This window comes from Poromitra crassiceps (assembly GCF_964638095.1).
Source record: "Poromitra crassiceps genome assembly, chromosome: 6".
NCBI lineage: Eukaryota > Metazoa > Chordata > Actinopteri > Beryciformes > Melamphaidae > Poromitra > Poromitra crassiceps.
The window spans coordinates 40,375,589-40,394,015 of record NC_139627.1 but is presented as its reverse complement, the minus strand read 5'-3'; the positions used below and the strand labels follow the sequence as shown (position 1 = coordinate 40,394,015).

At 49.0% G+C, this 18,427-nt stretch overlaps 1 protein-coding gene across 1 annotated transcript; it reads left to right on the top strand.

The window, feature by feature from the left end:
* The first annotated feature begins 424 nt into the window (after nt 1–424).
* Nucleotides 425–18,269, top strand: bcl9 (BCL9 transcription coactivator). The gene is made up of 8 exons (XM_083638640.1): nt 425–828; nt 7,829–8,142; nt 8,835–8,942; nt 9,057–9,243; nt 12,287–12,383; nt 12,518–14,699; nt 15,302–15,574; nt 15,774–18,269. The coding sequence occupies exons 1-8, from the start codon at nt 536–538 to the stop codon at nt 16,820–16,822; spliced, it is 4,503 nt and encodes a 1,500-aa protein (XP_083494766.1). The 5' UTR covers nt 425–535; the 3' UTR covers nt 16,823–18,269.
* The last annotated feature ends 158 nt before the right edge of the window (nt 18,270–18,427 follow it).

The window sequence follows — 18,427 nt, the reverse complement described above, 5'->3', positions numbered from 1 at the left end:
TACCAGAGGAGCGTACAGTCGCACGCACTCTGCAGCATGCACACACACACGCACACACACGCACGCACACACACACACACGCACGCACGCACACACACGCGCGCACACACACACACACATACACACACACACACACACACACACACACAGAAACATGCAAAGGTTGGTTTGGATTGCCATGCTACCTCTTACCACTCCCCACATCGCTGTGTGTGAGTTGCGATGTAGTGCTGCTGCTGTTTTCAAACTTTGGTCAGACTTCTCATGGGAGCCTTTTGCTTTTTCCACTTTTCTTAACTAATCTTTTCCCTCTTCTCTCCTCTCCTCTCTCTGCAGTGCGCCCAAGGGCTTTGAAGGCCCCCTTGGGGGAGCTTCTTAAATACACACCAACAAGAAAAAAAGACTCCTGGACTATTGCTCCCCCCCCCCCCCCCCCCCGCACACACACTCTCTCACACACACACACACACACACATATACACTCACACACACACACTCGCGCACAAACGCTCACACTGACAAGGACATAGAGAGAATGTTGGAGGTCCAGGAGGAGAGGCCAGCGGCGGCAGGTACACCAGCGACACACTTCAACAAGAAGGACCGAGGGAAGAAAGAGCGAGAGGAGGCCAAGGACAGCCGGGGAAGCCTGGGGAACATTGGGAACCCTGGTCCTGGCGCGGGCTCCAGGAACGTGCGCACCAAGGCGCCGCTCACGCACACGGGCAGCCCTCACCAGCTCATCACTCCGCCCTGCTCGGTGGTCCTGGGAGCCCCATCAATGCACTCCAATAGGCTGAAGAACTCCCCGTCCACCAACACACAGAGGTGAGAGGAGCGGGTGGCTGTGGGTGCATGCAAGGCTCAAGGTCAAGGCCAAGGCTGCAAGGGGGGCGGGGGGGGTGAGAAGTCAATGTGTGTGTGTGTGTGTGTGTGTGGTGTGGTGTGTGTGTGTGTGTGTGTGTGTGTGTGTGTGTGTGTCTGTCTTACTGCATTCACGTCATATGGGAAAGACGGTAGATGTGAGTGTCATTAATATAACTGTTCACCTCAGCTTTGAGGTTCTCCTTGGGGCTTGTGGCAAGTGATTCTGATTGCTCGGACTTTCTGAATTTTAACTTTGCCCGCAAAGAAATACTACTAGTCAACTGTAGGGAATGCTATTTTCATTTCAATTGAAACAAACCAAAACAAAAAATTATTAATTTTGCGATCATGATTCAAAATGCAAGACTGAGCTACTTGCTGGATTCTTTATTTGTGGTTGACATTCCAAATAATGACATTCCAACAAGCGGCTGAAATGGGTTTTCTCAGGAGGGTGGTTGGCATCTTCCTCAGGGAGAAGGTGAGAAGCTCAGTCATCTGTGAGGGACTCGGAGTAGAGCCGCTCCTCCTTTGCGTAGAAAGGAGCCAGTTGAGGTGGTCCGGGCTCGGGCATCTGGTAAGGATGCCACCTGGCCATCTCCCTCCCTAGGAGGTGCAACTTCCAGGCACGTCCAGCTGGGAGGAGACCACGGGGCAGACTAGGTGGAGAGATGATATCTCCACGCTGGCCTGGGAACACCTTGGGATCCCTCAGTCAGAGCTCTCTAATGTGGTCAGGGAAAGGGAAGCTTGGGGTCTCCTGCTGGAACTCCTACCTGCCTGATCCCACCCCGGATACGTGGTTGAAGATGGATGGATGGGTTCCAAATAATGACACACCCATCATAAGTTCATAAGGGCCACTTCCAATTATTATTATTATTATTTTATTTTTTTAATGATGCATTTAACCCAGACTTAAGTTGTAAAAGTACATAGCAAGCACAATGACTACAATTTCAATATATATAACACTGTGTTTTAGCAGATTGTTCTTACGGCTCCACATTGCAACCTGTCAATGTCAGGTTGATGTCAACAGCGGGAAATAGTGAACAAATACAAGAATCAAACTCTCAAAACCCGCTGTACAGAATGGAGTGAAACGAAACGACAAGATCTCATTCTGAAATTCTAAAAGCAGCAATTATCTGTTTAAAAAGTCACAGATAACCTATTTAGAATGTATATTGGCCAATGATGATCTGTTGCCGATTGATGGGTTCATCTCTAATTACAGTTTGTTTGTCATGCTGTAAAAACACCAATTCTGCATTTATCTGTCACTAAGTGCATGACGTGCGGAATGTGAAACAGCTTATCGGCAGCAAGTCTACAGAATGACTGAGTCAGACCTTTCCAAGTCATTGCTTTTAACCGTAACGTTGTTCGGCAGTAGTTATTGAAGAAGGAAGTAGGTTAGCTCAGCAGGTCAGGTGCAGGACAAATACAAGATCAACTTGGAGCAGAAAATAAATAAAGTCTGCACACTGAAAAGAAGTCAGCTCACAGGTCAGGACCAACAGGTCTTCATCAGAATCATTCTGATGAAGACCTGTTGGTCGGCAGTCGGCAGTAGTTACGTAAGGGATAATGTATATTGAGGCGGTGATTACGGGGGAAATAATGACCGACAGGTGATGATTGAGCCCGACGCGCAGCGGAGGGCTCAATCATCACCTGAAGGTCATTATTTCCCAGTAATCACCGCCTCAATATACATTATCCCGCTTAGAACATGGCCTACAACTAAATCATTCAATAATCTGACAAAAATAATTATTCAAATAGATTTTTTAATAGACCAAATCAGCGGGATGTTTACATTTACTTCCGGGTACCCCTGGGTCCACACATTATAATGGCGGTGAACGGCACAAACTGACGTGTTGAAGACAAAAACAGACAAAGAAGACAAAAATGGTTCGTCCGTGTTGTGTTGTTGTTTAATATCATTCATAACAACACTTACACTAGCCCAGACTAGCTTATTTACCTGTTGGACCAGACCAGAGTAGACTTGACGCTAAATTAAATTAACGTGGCGTCGGTAGCTCTGTCTGTAACGTTAACGAGTCTGCAAAAAAACAGCGAGTTTGACAGACAAACAAACGTTATTAGCTAGCTAACACTACATAAAACAAACACAGAAGAAAGGCTAGATACGTCGGACAAGCATGTTTACCAACCGTTTAACCATTTAAATTGAAAGTAGTCGGCCGAAAACAACGAGAGGGTTTGACAGCATTTATTTGACAACACGCACATTTAAACCTGCCGCCTTCCCCAAGTGGTACCCGGAAGTAAATTTGTTTACATGGTGACGTCACGGTGATTTGGTCTATAGCGTTTTCAACGCGGTTTCATTCGTAATTGGCACACAAGACACCACAGCTGCAACTGGTTGGCCTAATTAGTAGTGTTTGCTGACAAATTCAAGAGAGCCGTGTTCTAATAGTTATTACCATACAGTGATATTGTTCCTACATGCAGGCACATACATGTGTGTACCTGTATGCTTTCAGCAGTGAAACTCAAATCCTGACACTGATGACAACAAAATACAAGTGACATTGGCTATATTTACATAATCAAAAGCTATAAAGCAGATACATAATTATTGGTATATACCTAGAACTTAAATTGTCTCTATATCACTGATAGAGCGGGCACGGGGCACAGAGCCGTGCCTGTCACTCTGGCCTCTGTTTACTGAGCAAGTGTAGGTCAGGTGGGATGCAGATCTCAGATCAGTCTCTGCACTCGGCTCGTACAACAGGAGGTCCTGATGTGTGATGCAGAGCTGTCCTGGGGTCAGGGAGTACACTCTCCTTGGAAGTTGTCCCTGCTGCTGACTCATGGTTCTGGAGCCTCTGGAAACGGCTGTCAGGACTGCCAAAATTTTAGCCTTGCCTTCTTCTTCTGCTAGCTGTGTGTGTGTGTGTGTGTGTGTGTGTGTGTGTGTGTGTGTGTGTGTGTGTGTGTGTGTGTGTGTGTGTGTGTGTGTGTGTGTGTGTGTGTGTGCACATGTGCTAGGTTGTGGCTGTGCTTTTTGGACATGTTGGCATTTGTTTCATGCTACTTGTATGTGTGTGTGTGTCAGAGAGAGAGATTAGGGTGTGGTATATGGGGAGTTCTCTGCCAGCTGGAAGTGTCCTGTTTGCCTGAGCTGAACTGCTCTCATAGCTCGTAAACAGCAGTCCTTTCTTGATGGCCTGTGTCTCTGCAGTCTGTTGCTTTATGCCTACCCCACACTACAGGATAATTTGCAAGATTATGGTCAAGATTCCCCCCTCCCGATTTTCTCGGGGGTGCTCCCGATTTGATGCGCGTCGGGCAGATAATCTTCCCAAAAGATCCTGTAGTGTGTGGGGTTCAAAGATTCACAATCGGGAAGACTGCCTCTTCCCGATTGTGAATCGGGGATATCTAACATGTTAGATATTTACAACCCGACAGGCGATTGCATCTTGAGCAGAGAGCCAGTAGTAGCTGCGTTTCCATTACAGTTTTTCGCAAAATAATCTGGTCCGCCCGCAGCCCCGCACATAAACATAGAACGAGGAAATTGTCCTCGAGGTGAAATACCCGTGCGTCTTTGAACGGGACGGAAAACTAATGCTATACTGCAAAGCATGTAGCCTACACGGAAAAGTGAGTCAAATCAGCAGACGCCCCCTCCACAAGGCACCTGTGCAGACGGTTTTCGACTGGCCGTGCACAGTAGGCCTACACCCCGAATGGACGCGGCTGTCCGCGCAAATATTAGTTAAACAAATCCTTTCAGTGCAAATGCATTATAAAAACAAAAAATAAGATTTGTTTAGAAAACGAAATGACACAAATGTATTATTATTATTATTATTATTATTATTATTATTATTATCATTATTACTACTACTACACCCGGTGCGCACACTGAATAGGCATTTTAAAAGTTAACGTCGAGCCCTGCTTCCAAGGTGAATCTTCTGCATAATCTTCTAGTGTGTGGGGTTGCGTTTGAACAGACGCGATTGTGTGCGTGTCCCAAGATTGAAATGTTAAAAAATCGGCTCTCTCTGTCCTGTAGTGTGTGGGGTCTCAAGATTTTTATAATCTTCAAGGATTTGAAAATCCTGTAGTGTGGGGTAGGCATTAGTCTGTTTGTCTGTGCACCGCCAATTCCCCAGAACCCCATCGTCCCGGTGACCTCGTGTTCATAGAAAGCCAAACAAACTACCGGTTGTCAATATGGAAGTTTGGCATCGTTTTGGAGGATGTAAAGAAGCAACAAAGGAACATGAGTCATGTCTCTCTCTACCTCGGCTCCTGGGCAGTGGAGAAAGAGGGTGCATGAGGTACTAGAGAGGGGTTGGTGTCATGGCTCCTGGGCAGTGGAGAAGGAGGATGCCTGAGGTAGAGAGGGGTTGGTGTCATGGCTCCTGGGCAGTGGAGAAGGAGGGTGCATGAGGTACTAGAGAGGGGTTGGTGTCATGGCTCCTGGGCAGTGGAGGAGGAGGGTGCCTGAGGTAGAGAGGGGTTGGTGTCATGGCTCCTGGGCAGTGGAGAAGGAGGGTGCATGAGGTAGAGAGGGGTTGGTGTCATGGCTCCTGGGCAGTGGAGAAGGAGGGTGCATGAGGTAGAGAGGGGTTGGTGTCATGGCTCCTGGGCAGTGGAGAAGGAGGGTGCCTGAGGTAGAGAGGGGTTGGTGTCATGGCTCCTGGGCAGTGGAGAAGGAGGGTGCATGAGGTAGAGAGGGGTTGGTGTCATGGCTCCTGGGCAGTGGAGAAGGAGGATGCCTGAGGTAGAGAGGGGTTGGTGTCATGGCTCCTGGGCAGTGGAGAAGGAGGGTGCCTGAGGTAGAGAGGGGTTGGTGTCATGGCTCCTGGGCAGTGGAGAAGGAGGGTGCCTGAGGTAGAGAGGGGTTGGTGTCATGGCTCCTGGGCAGTGGAGGAGGAGGGTGCCTGAGGTAGAGAGGGGTTGGTGTCATGGCTCCTGGGCAGTGGAGAAGGAGGGTGCCTGAGGTAGAGAGGGGTTGGTGTCATGGCTCCTGGGCAGTGGAGGAGGAGGGTGCCTGAGGTAGAGAGGGGTTGGTGTCATGGCTCCTGGGCAGTGGAGAAGGAGGGTGCCTGAGGTAGAGAGGGGTTGGTGTCATGGCTCCTGGGCAGTGGTTGTTAACTGATTCTTGCAACTATCTTATTTTTTGTTTTTGATTTTTGATGTAATGAAATGTAAAAGAGGGTAGGCATTCATAAGCTGCGGCTTCAGCCTACACCTTTTCGGTCTCCTATATGTAAACGCACATTATTACTGTAATGCATTTATGTGAAACTGACAAATTGACCGAAATAAATTATTGACTTACAGTGGAGAAGGAGGGTGCCTGAGGTAGAGAGGGGTTGGTGTCATGGCTCCTGGGCAGTGCAGTGGAGAAGGAGGGTGCATCGCATGAGGTAGAGAGGGGTTGCTGTCATGGGGAGGTGGAGGGTCAGGCTGCCTGACTATTTCGCATTCCAGTTGCACTGGGAACTAGGAATATCCCAGTTGAGTGACATAAGTTAGACAGACAGTACTGTGTGTACAACTGATTTAATGATACAAATAAAAGACAGGTGCTAATAAACTGTGTACTATTACTACAGCTTTCACTACTGTTTTTGCGGGACCTGCCAACGTGGATTTTGAGGTTGTGAGTTGATGAGGTTCAAAGTAGGAAATCCCTGTTCAGGTGATGTCACGGAGGCATTCCCGACCTTTGAACCAGGAGATTCCTAGTTCCCAGTGCAACTGGAATGCGGTATATGTGCTCCCTGCCCCGCCTCCTCTCCTCAATGGTGTGTCTCCAATTCCAGATCGTGATTCCTGGGTATACACACAAACTCCAAGACCCAGGGACCCAAAGCACCTTAAGTTAAAATGTTCCTTAGAGTCCGAGTTAAGGTGTCCATAAAATAGAATCAGCTGCACAAAACACCCTTAAATCTTGTGTTTAAGTTTTCCTGTTTAACCTTATAAGAGAAGATTTAAGGGTGTTTTGTGCAACCGATTTTATTTTATGGACACCTCGGACTCTAAAGCTGTGTTCACACCGAGATATTTATTTTTCGCTCTGTCGCTTGATTCAACCCTTTGGAATCGCTCTGTCGCTCTGTTTAAATCGCTCATCAACAGGCACAAGAATTGATGGACATGTGAGGGCTATAACGTTACGCAATGTCATGATGTTTGTCCACTACGAGCCACCGTAGATGTTTACAAGCTAAGCCTATCAGCGTGCTCCTAACGCAAGCTCTATACCGGTAGTACAGACTTCACTTCATGTCAGCTGTCAGCCTGTCAATCAGCTGTCAATGCGGTTTGTTGCCACACAATAAACCAGCGGTTTGTTCCAAGCCAGTGTGATCCTTGACTCGCTCTCACACGGCAGCCAATCAGCGTTGAACAGCGAGCGACTGATGCAGCGTATTTTCGCTCGAGTTGGGATATTTCATCTGGGGCGACGAGCGTATTTTCTCCCTATCGCTCTGTCTCTGTCGCTCGGACGCCCAGCGATTTTTCTCCCGGGCGAATATACGCTCAATCGCTCGTTTGCATTGACTTTGTATGTAAACTTGATGCCAGCGATAAACTTTAATAGGTCGGTGTGAACGCAGCTTAAGGAAAATCGTATCTTAAGGTGCTTTGTGCAACTGGCCCCAGGCCTTTTGCCTTGCCTGATATGCCCCGTTGTCTTCCTGTTCTGGGTGTCAGAAGTGGAAATCAGGACACGAATAGATGTGGGAAGACTCAATCAGAATATTTTGCTAGTTTGTTTGCTGGAATGTTTGTTGAAGGCACTTTCATATGGAGACTTCCATTAGAATGTATAATATATTCAAATTGTTTTTGCTTTGCTCTGTTACAGTATAAACTATTCTCAGAATATATGTGTAAATATGTTAATGAGGCCGGTCTTCTTCTCTTTCCTCCTGTCTGTCAGCCCTAAACCCAAGACGGAGGCCATGGTACGCTCACCTCCCGTCATGTCCCCCTCCACTGCCGCCCAGATGGACTCTAAACTGACCAATCAGGGGAAAGCAGGGAGCGCTGGCAGCCAATCGCAGCCCTCCCCGTGCGACCCCAAGACGCTGGGTGCCAAAGGAGCTCAGGGCGTGGCAGGGGGCATGGGGCTGAAGAACGGCCAGGGCCTGACCTCTGGCCCGAGCTCCAAGGTCAAAGTCAAAAGGGAGAGGAGCACCTCGGTGGAGTCGTACGAACAAGCGGAGACTGGCACGCCCACCAGTGAGGAGAAAGGTGAAAGGCATCACAGCCAATCACGTTACTCTTTATTATCACCTCAGCCAGTAGCTGAGGTCCACAAATATCCAATAAGCGCTACAGTGAATGTTTTAAATGTGACGGTGTGAATTTCAATGTTTGACGTTTGCAGGACGATACTAAATCTAGTTTTTATTCTAAGGTAGATTTACAAAAAAGTGAACCATAACTAAGACAGTTTGCTGATGTGTTTAGGAGAGTAGTTAGCGGCTGTGCAATCAAACTAGTTTGGAGTAGATAGAAAGACAAGTTGCATCTATTTATAACAAGATCGCCCATTTGAAATGATCAGTGGTAGAATAGGTACAGTGCTAAACTGTGTGTGTGTGTGTGTGTGTGTGTGTGTCCGCGTGTGCGTGCGCCTGTTGATGTGCAACCAGTAGATAGACAGACACGTCTTTTACCATAGGGGGAATTAATTCAGCATTAATTATTGGAAGCATCAGCACATGTCTTCCCTTGATTACAGCTGATTGTTTATGTTTGAATTGTTCCGTTTACCTTTTGCAGCACTTTGTAACGTTGTGTTGAAAAGTGCTGTACACACAGTTATTTATTTCCTCTTGGGTATCCGCTCAGAGTAGGCAACAGTCAGACACTTTGAAAAATGGTTTTGCACATCCCTAGCTGTAACTCACACATGGTCGTGTGTGTGTGTGTGTACACAGACAGTAGCAGGGTGAAGAGGATGTGTGTGGCGGAGAGGAGGCAGCCCTACAGTGGTGCTGACTGGTGCTCTGGAGGAGAGAGTGATGAGGATGACAAAGCATTCTTCAGTAAGTGTGTTAATGTGTGCGTACATGTGTGCTGTAGCTAAGACACTTCCTGAACTACACTACCCATGTCTCTGCTGGTCCTAAACCCATGGTCTCCCCTCTGTCTCCACACAGACTGTAACTCCAGCGATGTGAAGCCCCAGGACTCCATCTCCCATCCTACCTCCAATGCCGGACTCAGTCGGTCTTCCACACCCTCCCACAATGCACTGGGGGGCCAGGGCTCCGCAACAGAACCTGCCAGTGGCCAGAAACCGGGCTCAAAAGTCGTTTATGTTTTCACCACAGAGATGGCTAACAAGTAAGGAGACTCGTGTGTGTTTTTAACAGACAAGTGTGCATGAAACGATGGGAGGTTTCACCAGCCCACCTGACGGTGGCTGGTATCTTCGGCACTATCTTAGTTCATCAACCGCCCTCACCAATGACAGTTTTGAGGATTGGTGTCCAAAATCGGACATGTTGAATGATACTGTGTTTAGTCTGTTGTGGAGTGTTGAGTGCTGTGTTTAGTCTGTTGTGGAGTGTTGAGTGCTGTGTTTAGTCTGTTGTGGTTGTGGAGTGTTGAGTGCTGTGTTTAGTCTGTTGTGGAGTGTTGAGTGCTGTGTTTAGTCTGTTGTGGTTGTGGAGTGTTGAGTGCTGTGTTTAGTCTGTTGTGGTTGTGGAGTGTTGAGTGCTGTGTTTAGTCTGTTGTGGTTGTGGAGTGTTGAGTGCAGTGTTTAGTCGGTTGTGGTTGTGGAGTGTTGAGTGCTGTGTTTAGTCTGTTGTGGTTGTGGAGTGTTGAGTGCGGTGTTTAGTCTGTTGTGGTTGTGGAGTGTTGAGTGCTGTGTTTGTCTGTTGTGGTTGTGGAGTGTTGAGTGCTGTGTTTGTCTGTTGTGGTTGTGGAGTGTTGAGTGCTGTGTTTAGTCTGTTGTGGAGTGTTGAGTGCTGTGTTTAGTCTGTTGTGGAGTGTTGAGTGCTGTGTTTAGTCTGTTGTGGTTGTGGAGTGTTGAGTGCTGTGTTTAGTCTGTTGTGGTTGTGGAGTGTTGAGTGCTGTGTTTAGTCTGTTGTGGTTGTGGAGTGTTGAGTGCTGTGTTTAGTCTGTTGTGGTTGTGGAGTGCTGTGTTTAGTCTGTTGTGGAGTGTTGAGTGCTGTGTTTAGTCTGTTGTGGTTGTGGAGTGTTGAGTGCTGTGTTTAGTCTGTTGTGGTTGTGGAGTGTTGAGTGCTGTGTTTAGTCTGTTGTGGTTGTGGAGTGTTGAGTGCTGTGTTTAGTCTGTTGTGGTTGTGGAGTGTTGAGTGCTGTGTTTAGTCTGTTGTGGTTGTGGAGTGTTGAGTGCTGTGTTTAGTCTGTTGTGGTTGTGGAGTGTTGAGTGCTGTGTTTAGTCTGTTGTGGTTGTGGAGTGTTGAGTGCTGTGTTTAGTCTGTTGTGGTTGTGGAGTGTTGAGTGCAGTGTTTAGTCTGTTGTGGTTGTGGTGTGTTGAGTGCTGTGTTTAGTCTGTTGTGGTTGTGGAGCGTTGAGTGCTGTGTTTAGTCTGTTGTGTGGAGTGTTGAGTGCTGTGTTTAGTCTGTTGTGGTTGTGGAGTGTTGAGTGCTGTGTTTAGTCTGTTGTGGTTGTGGAGTGTTGAGTGCTGTGTTTAGTCTGTTGTGGTTGTGGAGTGTTGAGTGCAGTGTTTAGTCTGTTGTGGTTGTGGAGTGTTGAGTGCTGTGTTTAGTCTGTTGTGGAGTGTTGAGTGCTGTGTTTAGTCTGTTGTGGAGTGTTGAGTGCTGTGTTTAGTCTGTTGTGGAGTGTTGAGTGCTGTGTTTAGTCTGTTGTGGAGTGTTGAGTGCAGTGTTTAGTCTGTTGTGGTTGTGGAGTGTTGAGTGCAGTGTTTAGTCTGTTGTGGTTGTGGTTGTTGAGTGCTGTGTTTAGTCTGTTGTGGTTGTGGAGTGTTGAGTGTTGTGTTTACGGATGTGTGCATTTTCACTGTGGAAGAGCTACATGGATTATTTAGAGCTCTATAGACCAAATCAGCGGGATGTTTACATTTACTTCCGGGTACCCCTGAGGTCCACACATTATAATGGCGGTGAACGGCACAAACTGACGTGTTGAAGACAAAAACAGACAAAGAAGACAAAAATGGTTCGTCCGTGTTGTGTTGTTGTTTAATATCATTCATAACAACACTTTCACTAACGTTAGTGGAGACCAGACTAGCTTATTTACCTGTTGGACCAGACCAGAGAGACTTGACGCTAAATTAAATTAACGTGGCGTCGGTAGCTCTGTCTGTAACGTTAACGAGTCTGCTCTCGCCGAGAAGAGCCTGGTGACGCGAGGTTACGAGTCTGCAAAAAAACAGCGAGTTTGACAGACAAACAAACATTATTAGCTAGCTAACACTACATAAAACAAACACAGAAGAAAGGCTAGATACGTCGGACAAGCATGTTTACCAACCGTTTAACCATTTAAATTGAAAGTAGTCGGCCGAAAACAACGAGAGGGTTTGACAGCATTTATTTGACAACACGCACATTTAAACCTGCCGCCTTCCCCAAGTGGTACCCGGAAGTACATTTGTTTACATGGTGACGTCACGGTGATTTGGTCTATTTAGACATGCTAATTAAACGATCATCTCAATACATACTCTTTTTTATTTTTTATTTTACACAAGCATAACATACACACACACACACACACACACACACACACAAACACTGTGAGACCCTTTGTCGGATAGCAATTTGAAATTGAATGGAATTACTGACAATGACGTCAGTTGCCTTAAGTGTGTGTCTGTGCCTCTGTCATTGACGGCTGGCGTTGTCTTTGATGTTTGTTTGTTGCAGCTGATGCTGTGTGTGGCACTCAGATGCTCGCTTCCTACCCCGTCTCTCCTCCCCCCAATTTTCTCAGTTACAGTTACAGCCTAAATCCATTGTGTGTTTGTCTGCACCAGCATGTGTGTTTCTCAGTGTGTGTTTGTCTGCACCAGCATGTGTGTTTCTCAGTGTGTGTTTGTCTGCACCAGCATGTGTGTTTCTCAGTGGGAGCGTTACACTTGGCTTAGATTAACACTCTGTTGGGAATTAGAGATCAAAGATGTGGGTGTTAAGTGGAAGGTGTGTGTGTGTGTGTGTGTGTGTGTGTGTGTGTGTGTGTGTGTGTCTGTCTGTCTGTCTGTCTGTCTGTGTGTGTCTCTGTCTGTCTGTGTCTGTGTGTGTAAAATAGTTTGTTTAGTCTGTTGACCTTGGCATTTCCTTCATGGTCTCATCTAACACTCATTCATCTGGCTTGCTCTCTCTCTCTCACACACACACACACACACACACACTGTGTGTGATGACTGATATCTGACCGTCTGCCTTCTCGTCCTCAGGGCAGCTGATGCCGTCCTAACTGGTCACACAGAAAACATCATTGCCTTCCACATGAAAAACATCTCCAACAGCAAGGACAAGGCTCACCTCATCCTGGTAAACATGCGCGCGCGCACACACACACACACACACACACACACACACACACACACACAGGCACAGGCTCTACTTATCACACACATCATTGTGTGCATGAGATGCGACAACTTATTCATCTTTGTCTCCCTTAGAACAATGCAGCAGGAGGCCTGCGAAATGACTCCAAGCCCCCCCAGCAACCCCCGTCCCATGCCCAAGATCAGAACCACCAGCCTGGATCCAAGCCGTCCTTACCTGGCATGAGCGAGCCAGCCCCACCCCAGCCTTCCAACCAAGGGGCCCAGTCTGGTGTTCTTCCCCAGGAAGGGTCCACGTCGGCGGGCATGGAAGCCAAAAATATCCCTGGCAGTAGCCCCAGTAACGCAACAGCCCCAGTTGACCAGGCCCCTGTCACCCAACCTGAGGCAGGCCTCAACCCGCCACAGGCAGGTGAAGGAGGGCAGGGTGGAGGCCCTGGTGGGGTAGGTCTGACACCCCAGCAGCAACAACAGCAGCAACAGCTGGCCCAGGAGCTGTTGAACATGGAGGCCAACACAGAGGGTCTGTCTCAGGAGCAGCTGGAGCATCGCCAGCGCTCCCTCCAGACCTTGAGGGACATCCAGCGCATGCTTTTCCCTGATGACCGTGACGCCCCACCCCCAGGGCCCCCGCAGGGCCATGGTGGACCCCATGACGGTGGCCCTGATGGTGTACCCCGTAGGCCTGAGCAAGGCCCTCTCCAGGCCATGATGGCACAGTCTCAGAGCCTTGGACCACCGGGAGGGCCAGGAGGCCCTCGCCCCCAAGGACCCCCCTTTGGCCCACCGCACGGTCCCAGGGACATGCCCTCCTTCCCACAAGATGAAATGGGCCCACACATGGGGGTTCCAGGGGGCTGCATAGATGGAGACCACATGACCCCAGAGCAGGTGGCTTGGTTGAAGCTGCAGCAGGAGTTTTATGAAGAGAAGAAGAGAAAACAAGAAATGCAACACCGTCCACTTCCCCCTGACATGATGATGCACCCCCATGGTCCACGTGGCATGATACGAGGACCCCCTCCTCCCTACCAGATGGGCCCAGGAGAGATGTGGGGTGGACCAGGGGGGCCACCGGAGCACTACCAGGAGCGCATGTCCATGGGCCCTGGCCCCAGGGGCATGCCCCCACATATGCAGAGGATGCCTGGCTTCTCTGGTATGATGAACCCTGAAATGGAGGGACCCCCTAGGCCTGGCATGGGCTGGCCTGATGACATGCCCCCCCGGATGGGAGATGCACGAGGCTTCCCCGGAGGACCTGGGGGGATGTTTGCTGGTCCAGGGGGTCGTGGTGAGCGCTTCCCAAACCCTCAGTCAGTCCAGGAGGCAATGTTTCACCAGGGAATGGGTGGAGAGAAGGGCCTCCCTCCTGGGATGATGATGGACATGCAAAGGATGATGGGGCACCAAAGAGGTGGCATGGAACCTGGTAATGGCATGGGTATGTTTCCCAGAATGCCCGGTGATGGTCCTATGAGTCCATCCTCCAGGCTCCAGGGAATGGGGGGCAGAGAAATGGGGCCTGAGTTTGGCATGGGGCCCGGGCCTGGGCCAGGTCCCCACATGCACCCTTCCAAGCTGCGAGAGGCCCCCATGAACATGAGTCCAGATGAGATGATGAGAATGAGAGCAGGTGGAGGACCTCCGATGGAGAACATGGGTCCACAGGGCAGGCCGATGCAGGGGCCGCCGTTCCCTGAGCAGGCACAGCCGGGAGACTTTCCTATGGGGCATGGGCGGCCCTTCCCAGGGGGGCCTGGAGGAATGAGGGGTCCGCATGGAGAGCAAGCTTTTGGTCCAGAGCACCGATCCACTCCTACTGGGGGTAATGGCCGTCTTAACCATCTCCCCCCTGCTGCTGGCCCTCCACAGGGTCAGAGAGGCCGCAAGCCAGCAGATCTGAATGTCCAGGCAGGAGGGGGGAACTCTCCCAACATCAACCCACTCAAGTCCCCTCCTTTGAGGCAGGTGCAGTCTCCCATGATGGGCTCCCCCTCTGGAAACCTCAAGTCCCCTCAGACCCCGTCCCAGCTGGCTGGCATGCTCACTGGTCCCACAGGCCCCAATGCCCCTCCCGCTCCTCCAACTTCAGGACCAATGAAGTCCCCCCACTCCATGATGGGCTCGGCGGGTGCCTCTCCAGTTCATATGAGGTCTCCTTCTCTTCCAAACCCCTCTCCAGGATGGGCCTCCTCACCAAAACCACCCATGCAGAGTCCGGGAGTGCCCTCTCAGGGTGGCAAGCCCCCCCTCAGTATCACCTCACCAAACATGATGGGGAATATGGAGCAAGGTAAAACACTTTCTTTCTCCTATTCATTTTTCTTAGCGTCTCCTATTCATTCTCCTCACCCGCTCTATCATTGCTTCTTCATTCAATATTGAATTTGCCATCTTTATTTTCAGTGCATCTTGATTTTCCATTCAAATCCATTGGTTAATGCATTGTAAGTGAGTTTGTGTGGCTAACTTTCTGGATAGCATTATCAGTTATTATTACTGTGATTGGAAATATTATACAATATTGTGTGTCATAGACTATAATCCAACTTGAGCCAGTATCAGTCTTCTGAAATCACTCAATCTATAGTACTGAATTTTTCAAAAATAATAAAGAAGGCCTGTGAATCTATCAATGCATCACTCATTCAAGGTAACACAGCTATCTGGGGCTGGGATGGGTTATGGTCCACTGGCACCTCCATGTGGCCATATGACTTTAATCATGCTGAACAAAATACAGTGTGTGCTGTGGTAATGATTTCGTTCAGTACCTTGTATACCTCAAAGTACTTTTTTTTTTTGCTAATGAAGGATCAAAAACAAAAACAAATCTAAATTCTAGATTGCTATGAGCTTGTCATTGTACATTTCTTTCTATATCACCTCCTCCAGGTGGTAATGGTCCTCCCTCAGCCCCTCCCTCGTCAGGGGCTCCATCTGGCCCCATGTCCCTCCCAGGCAGCGTCCCGTCCGGCGCCCCCTACAACATCCCCCCCGAGCCCACGCTATCCCAGAACCCCCTCTCCATCATGATGTCACGCATGTCCAAGTTTGCCATGCCCAGCTCCACCCCACTTTACCATGACGCCATAAAGACTGTGGCCAGTTCTGATGATGACTCGCCCCCAGCGCGCTCCCCCAACCTGCCTTCAATGAACAATAATGGTATGATAGCTGAAATGACTTTTTATAGCTTTACCTCCATCATGCTTGGGGCATATTCATACTATTCTTCCTTGATATGTTCCATAAACGTTTTTGCGCCATTCACGCAAATCTAGCCCAACTGGAATATCCTTTGCAGGGTGAAACGTTACTTGGACTGAATATTAATCACTTTTCCTCTTTGTTTTGCCACATACAGGTATGGGAATGAACCACCACCAAGGCAATCCACGTATGATGGGACCTGGCAACGCTGGACCCATGCCTGCCCTCAGTCCTCTGGGTATGACTCCCATGGGATCGCAGCCCCTCTCCCATGGCATGCCCCCTCAGATGCCCTCTCCCAATGCCCCTAACATGGGTCCAGGTATGATGCCCCATGGCATGATGATACCATCCAACCCTCAAGACCCTGGTATGGCAAACCCTCAAATGATGTCCCAGGGACGCATGGTTTACCCTCACCGAGGCCAGGGATACCCGCTCACCCAGTCCCCCTCCCAACAAGGTCCCTTCTCCCCCCATAACGGTCCCGGACCCCAGGGTTTCCCTGGTCATCCCATGGGCTTTCAGGGAGAGGGAGGCCCCATGGGAGGACGAATGGGGAACATGCCCCACGGTGGAGGGGGCGACGGGGGCATGTGTAAGCCCAATACCCCTGGAGGGCCGGAGTTCAACAGCATGCAGGGTGGATTCAGTGATGCGGACCTTCACGAGGTGATGCGGCCTGGAGCGTCTGGCATTCCCGAGTTTGACCTGTCCAGGATAATCCCATCAGAGAAGCCCAGCCAGACTCTGTCTTACTTCCCCCGAGGCGGAGGAGACAACCCCGGGGGGAAGCCACCACACCCCTCTGGCTTCCCCATGCAGGGCATGATGGGCGACGGGCCCCCCAGGATGGGTATGCCCATGCAGGGGATGGGGGGAATGCCAGGGGGGCCTGGCGGGGGAATGGGGCCCCAAGACATGCCCATGGGAAACCCTGGTCACAACTCGATGCGGCCACCGGGATTCATGGGCCAAGGCATGATGGGCCCCCAGCACCGGATGATGTCCCCCGGGGGGCCGGGAGGGATGATGCAGGGCAGACAAATGGCCCACCCCGGCCCCGGAGGCTCGCCTAACATGATGATGTCACTGCAGGGCATGGGCGGCCCCCCGCAGCAGACAATGATGATGGGGGGTCAGATGAGGCCACGTGGCATGGACATGGACATGGGGTTCAGTCCGGGCCCCGGAATGTTCTAATCCAACACAAACCTTGTATCTAGAATGTTCTCGGAAAATACACAAGGAATGGAGTAAGGATTGTGGCGTGTGGAGGGCGTGCGGGAAACTTCGATGGACTCAAATAAAGGAAGTACAACACAAGAAACGGGATGTACCCATGAGATGAATGGTCAGTGACCCAGTCATGTCCTGTGGGAACTATTCCAATGGAGACTCGGACAGGCCCAGAGTGGAATGGAGACTGGGACAGGCCCAGAGTGGAGAACTTTTGCCACAAGAACATTTCATTTTGACTCCTGAACTTCAGAATGTATGGGATTGTTGTGCATCAATTTCGCAAAACTGTTCTTGTGTTTTTTGATTATCTGACTATAAAGACGACTTCAACATCAAAGAGGAATCAACCGAACTAAAAGTCAGCGTGGAGATGCTACAGTATATGTCTACTTTTTCAAATAAAAAAAACAAATTCATCATGAAATTGGTAAGGAACAAGAGAAAGGAATAAAAAGACAATTTGTGCTTTGTGAAGACTTTAGTGCAACTCCATCTTGTCTCCATTGTTTTGACTGTTTCTGTACAGTATATACCTGTGTGTGTGAGTGTGTGTGTGTGAGTGTGTTTGCGACAGAATGTATGTTTGTGTGGTATGTGTGTATGTATGTGTGTGTCTGTATGTATAGGCATTCTATCAGTGACCTCTCAGCTCCTCTTACCCAACTTTCATTGGGGGAGGAATGTCCCCTAAAAATACTGTACTGTTTACCATTGGTGGGCTATTCGAATTTTAGTCTATTTTAATTTCCTTTGTAACTCCAGTGTATAACAAACCAAACTATGACCTCATTAAGATAATAGTATTATTAAAAAAGCACAAACATGGACCGTCTGCAGAAAGCGTCTTCTTTCTCTATTTTTACCATTGAAAGCAACACTAAAGTGTGAGGATCCTGATGGCTTTGCAGCATCTCCAGTCCATTTTAGGTTGTGGATCAAAGTTGACATTGTGCTCCAAAGCTTTCAGGACTCCACCTTTGCCAGCGTGAAATAATACTGCTAATACCCAGATATGTGCTATGTGTGTTCTTCAGCTTCTTGTCCCTGTTGTCTTCCTGTTTTTGTTTTGATTCTCTTGTTGACTCTGGGTAATAATCATTCCCACAGCAATAACCCCCCCAAAGGTGGTCAGCAGAATGGGACAGGATTGGTTGAATGCCACAGCAGGTATGCCAGGTATTATAGAACTAGACCTAGCTAGATCTGGTCAACATTAGTACGACAGGTGTGGTGGTGTCCAGAGCGACACCCGTGGAAATGTAAACACTTACTGCTTACCATCCAGTTGACTTCCTCTCTTTTCTCTATTGTATAAGCTTGTCATGTGTTTTCTCCATTGGCTTTGGTGCAGAATAGCCTGCCAGGGCTGTGGTGATGGACTACAAATAAAAGATATTGTTTTGGTATATACATGTTGTCCATGGTGTGTGTGTGTGTGTCCATGTGGCGCTTGGCTATTCGTGTCTGGTCATCCGGGTGCTGTTTTTGTTGTACATGTCTAACCAGCTTACCAACATTCATCTTGACCTACGAGAGTAACTCATACCAAGAGGCAGCTTTGCCAAG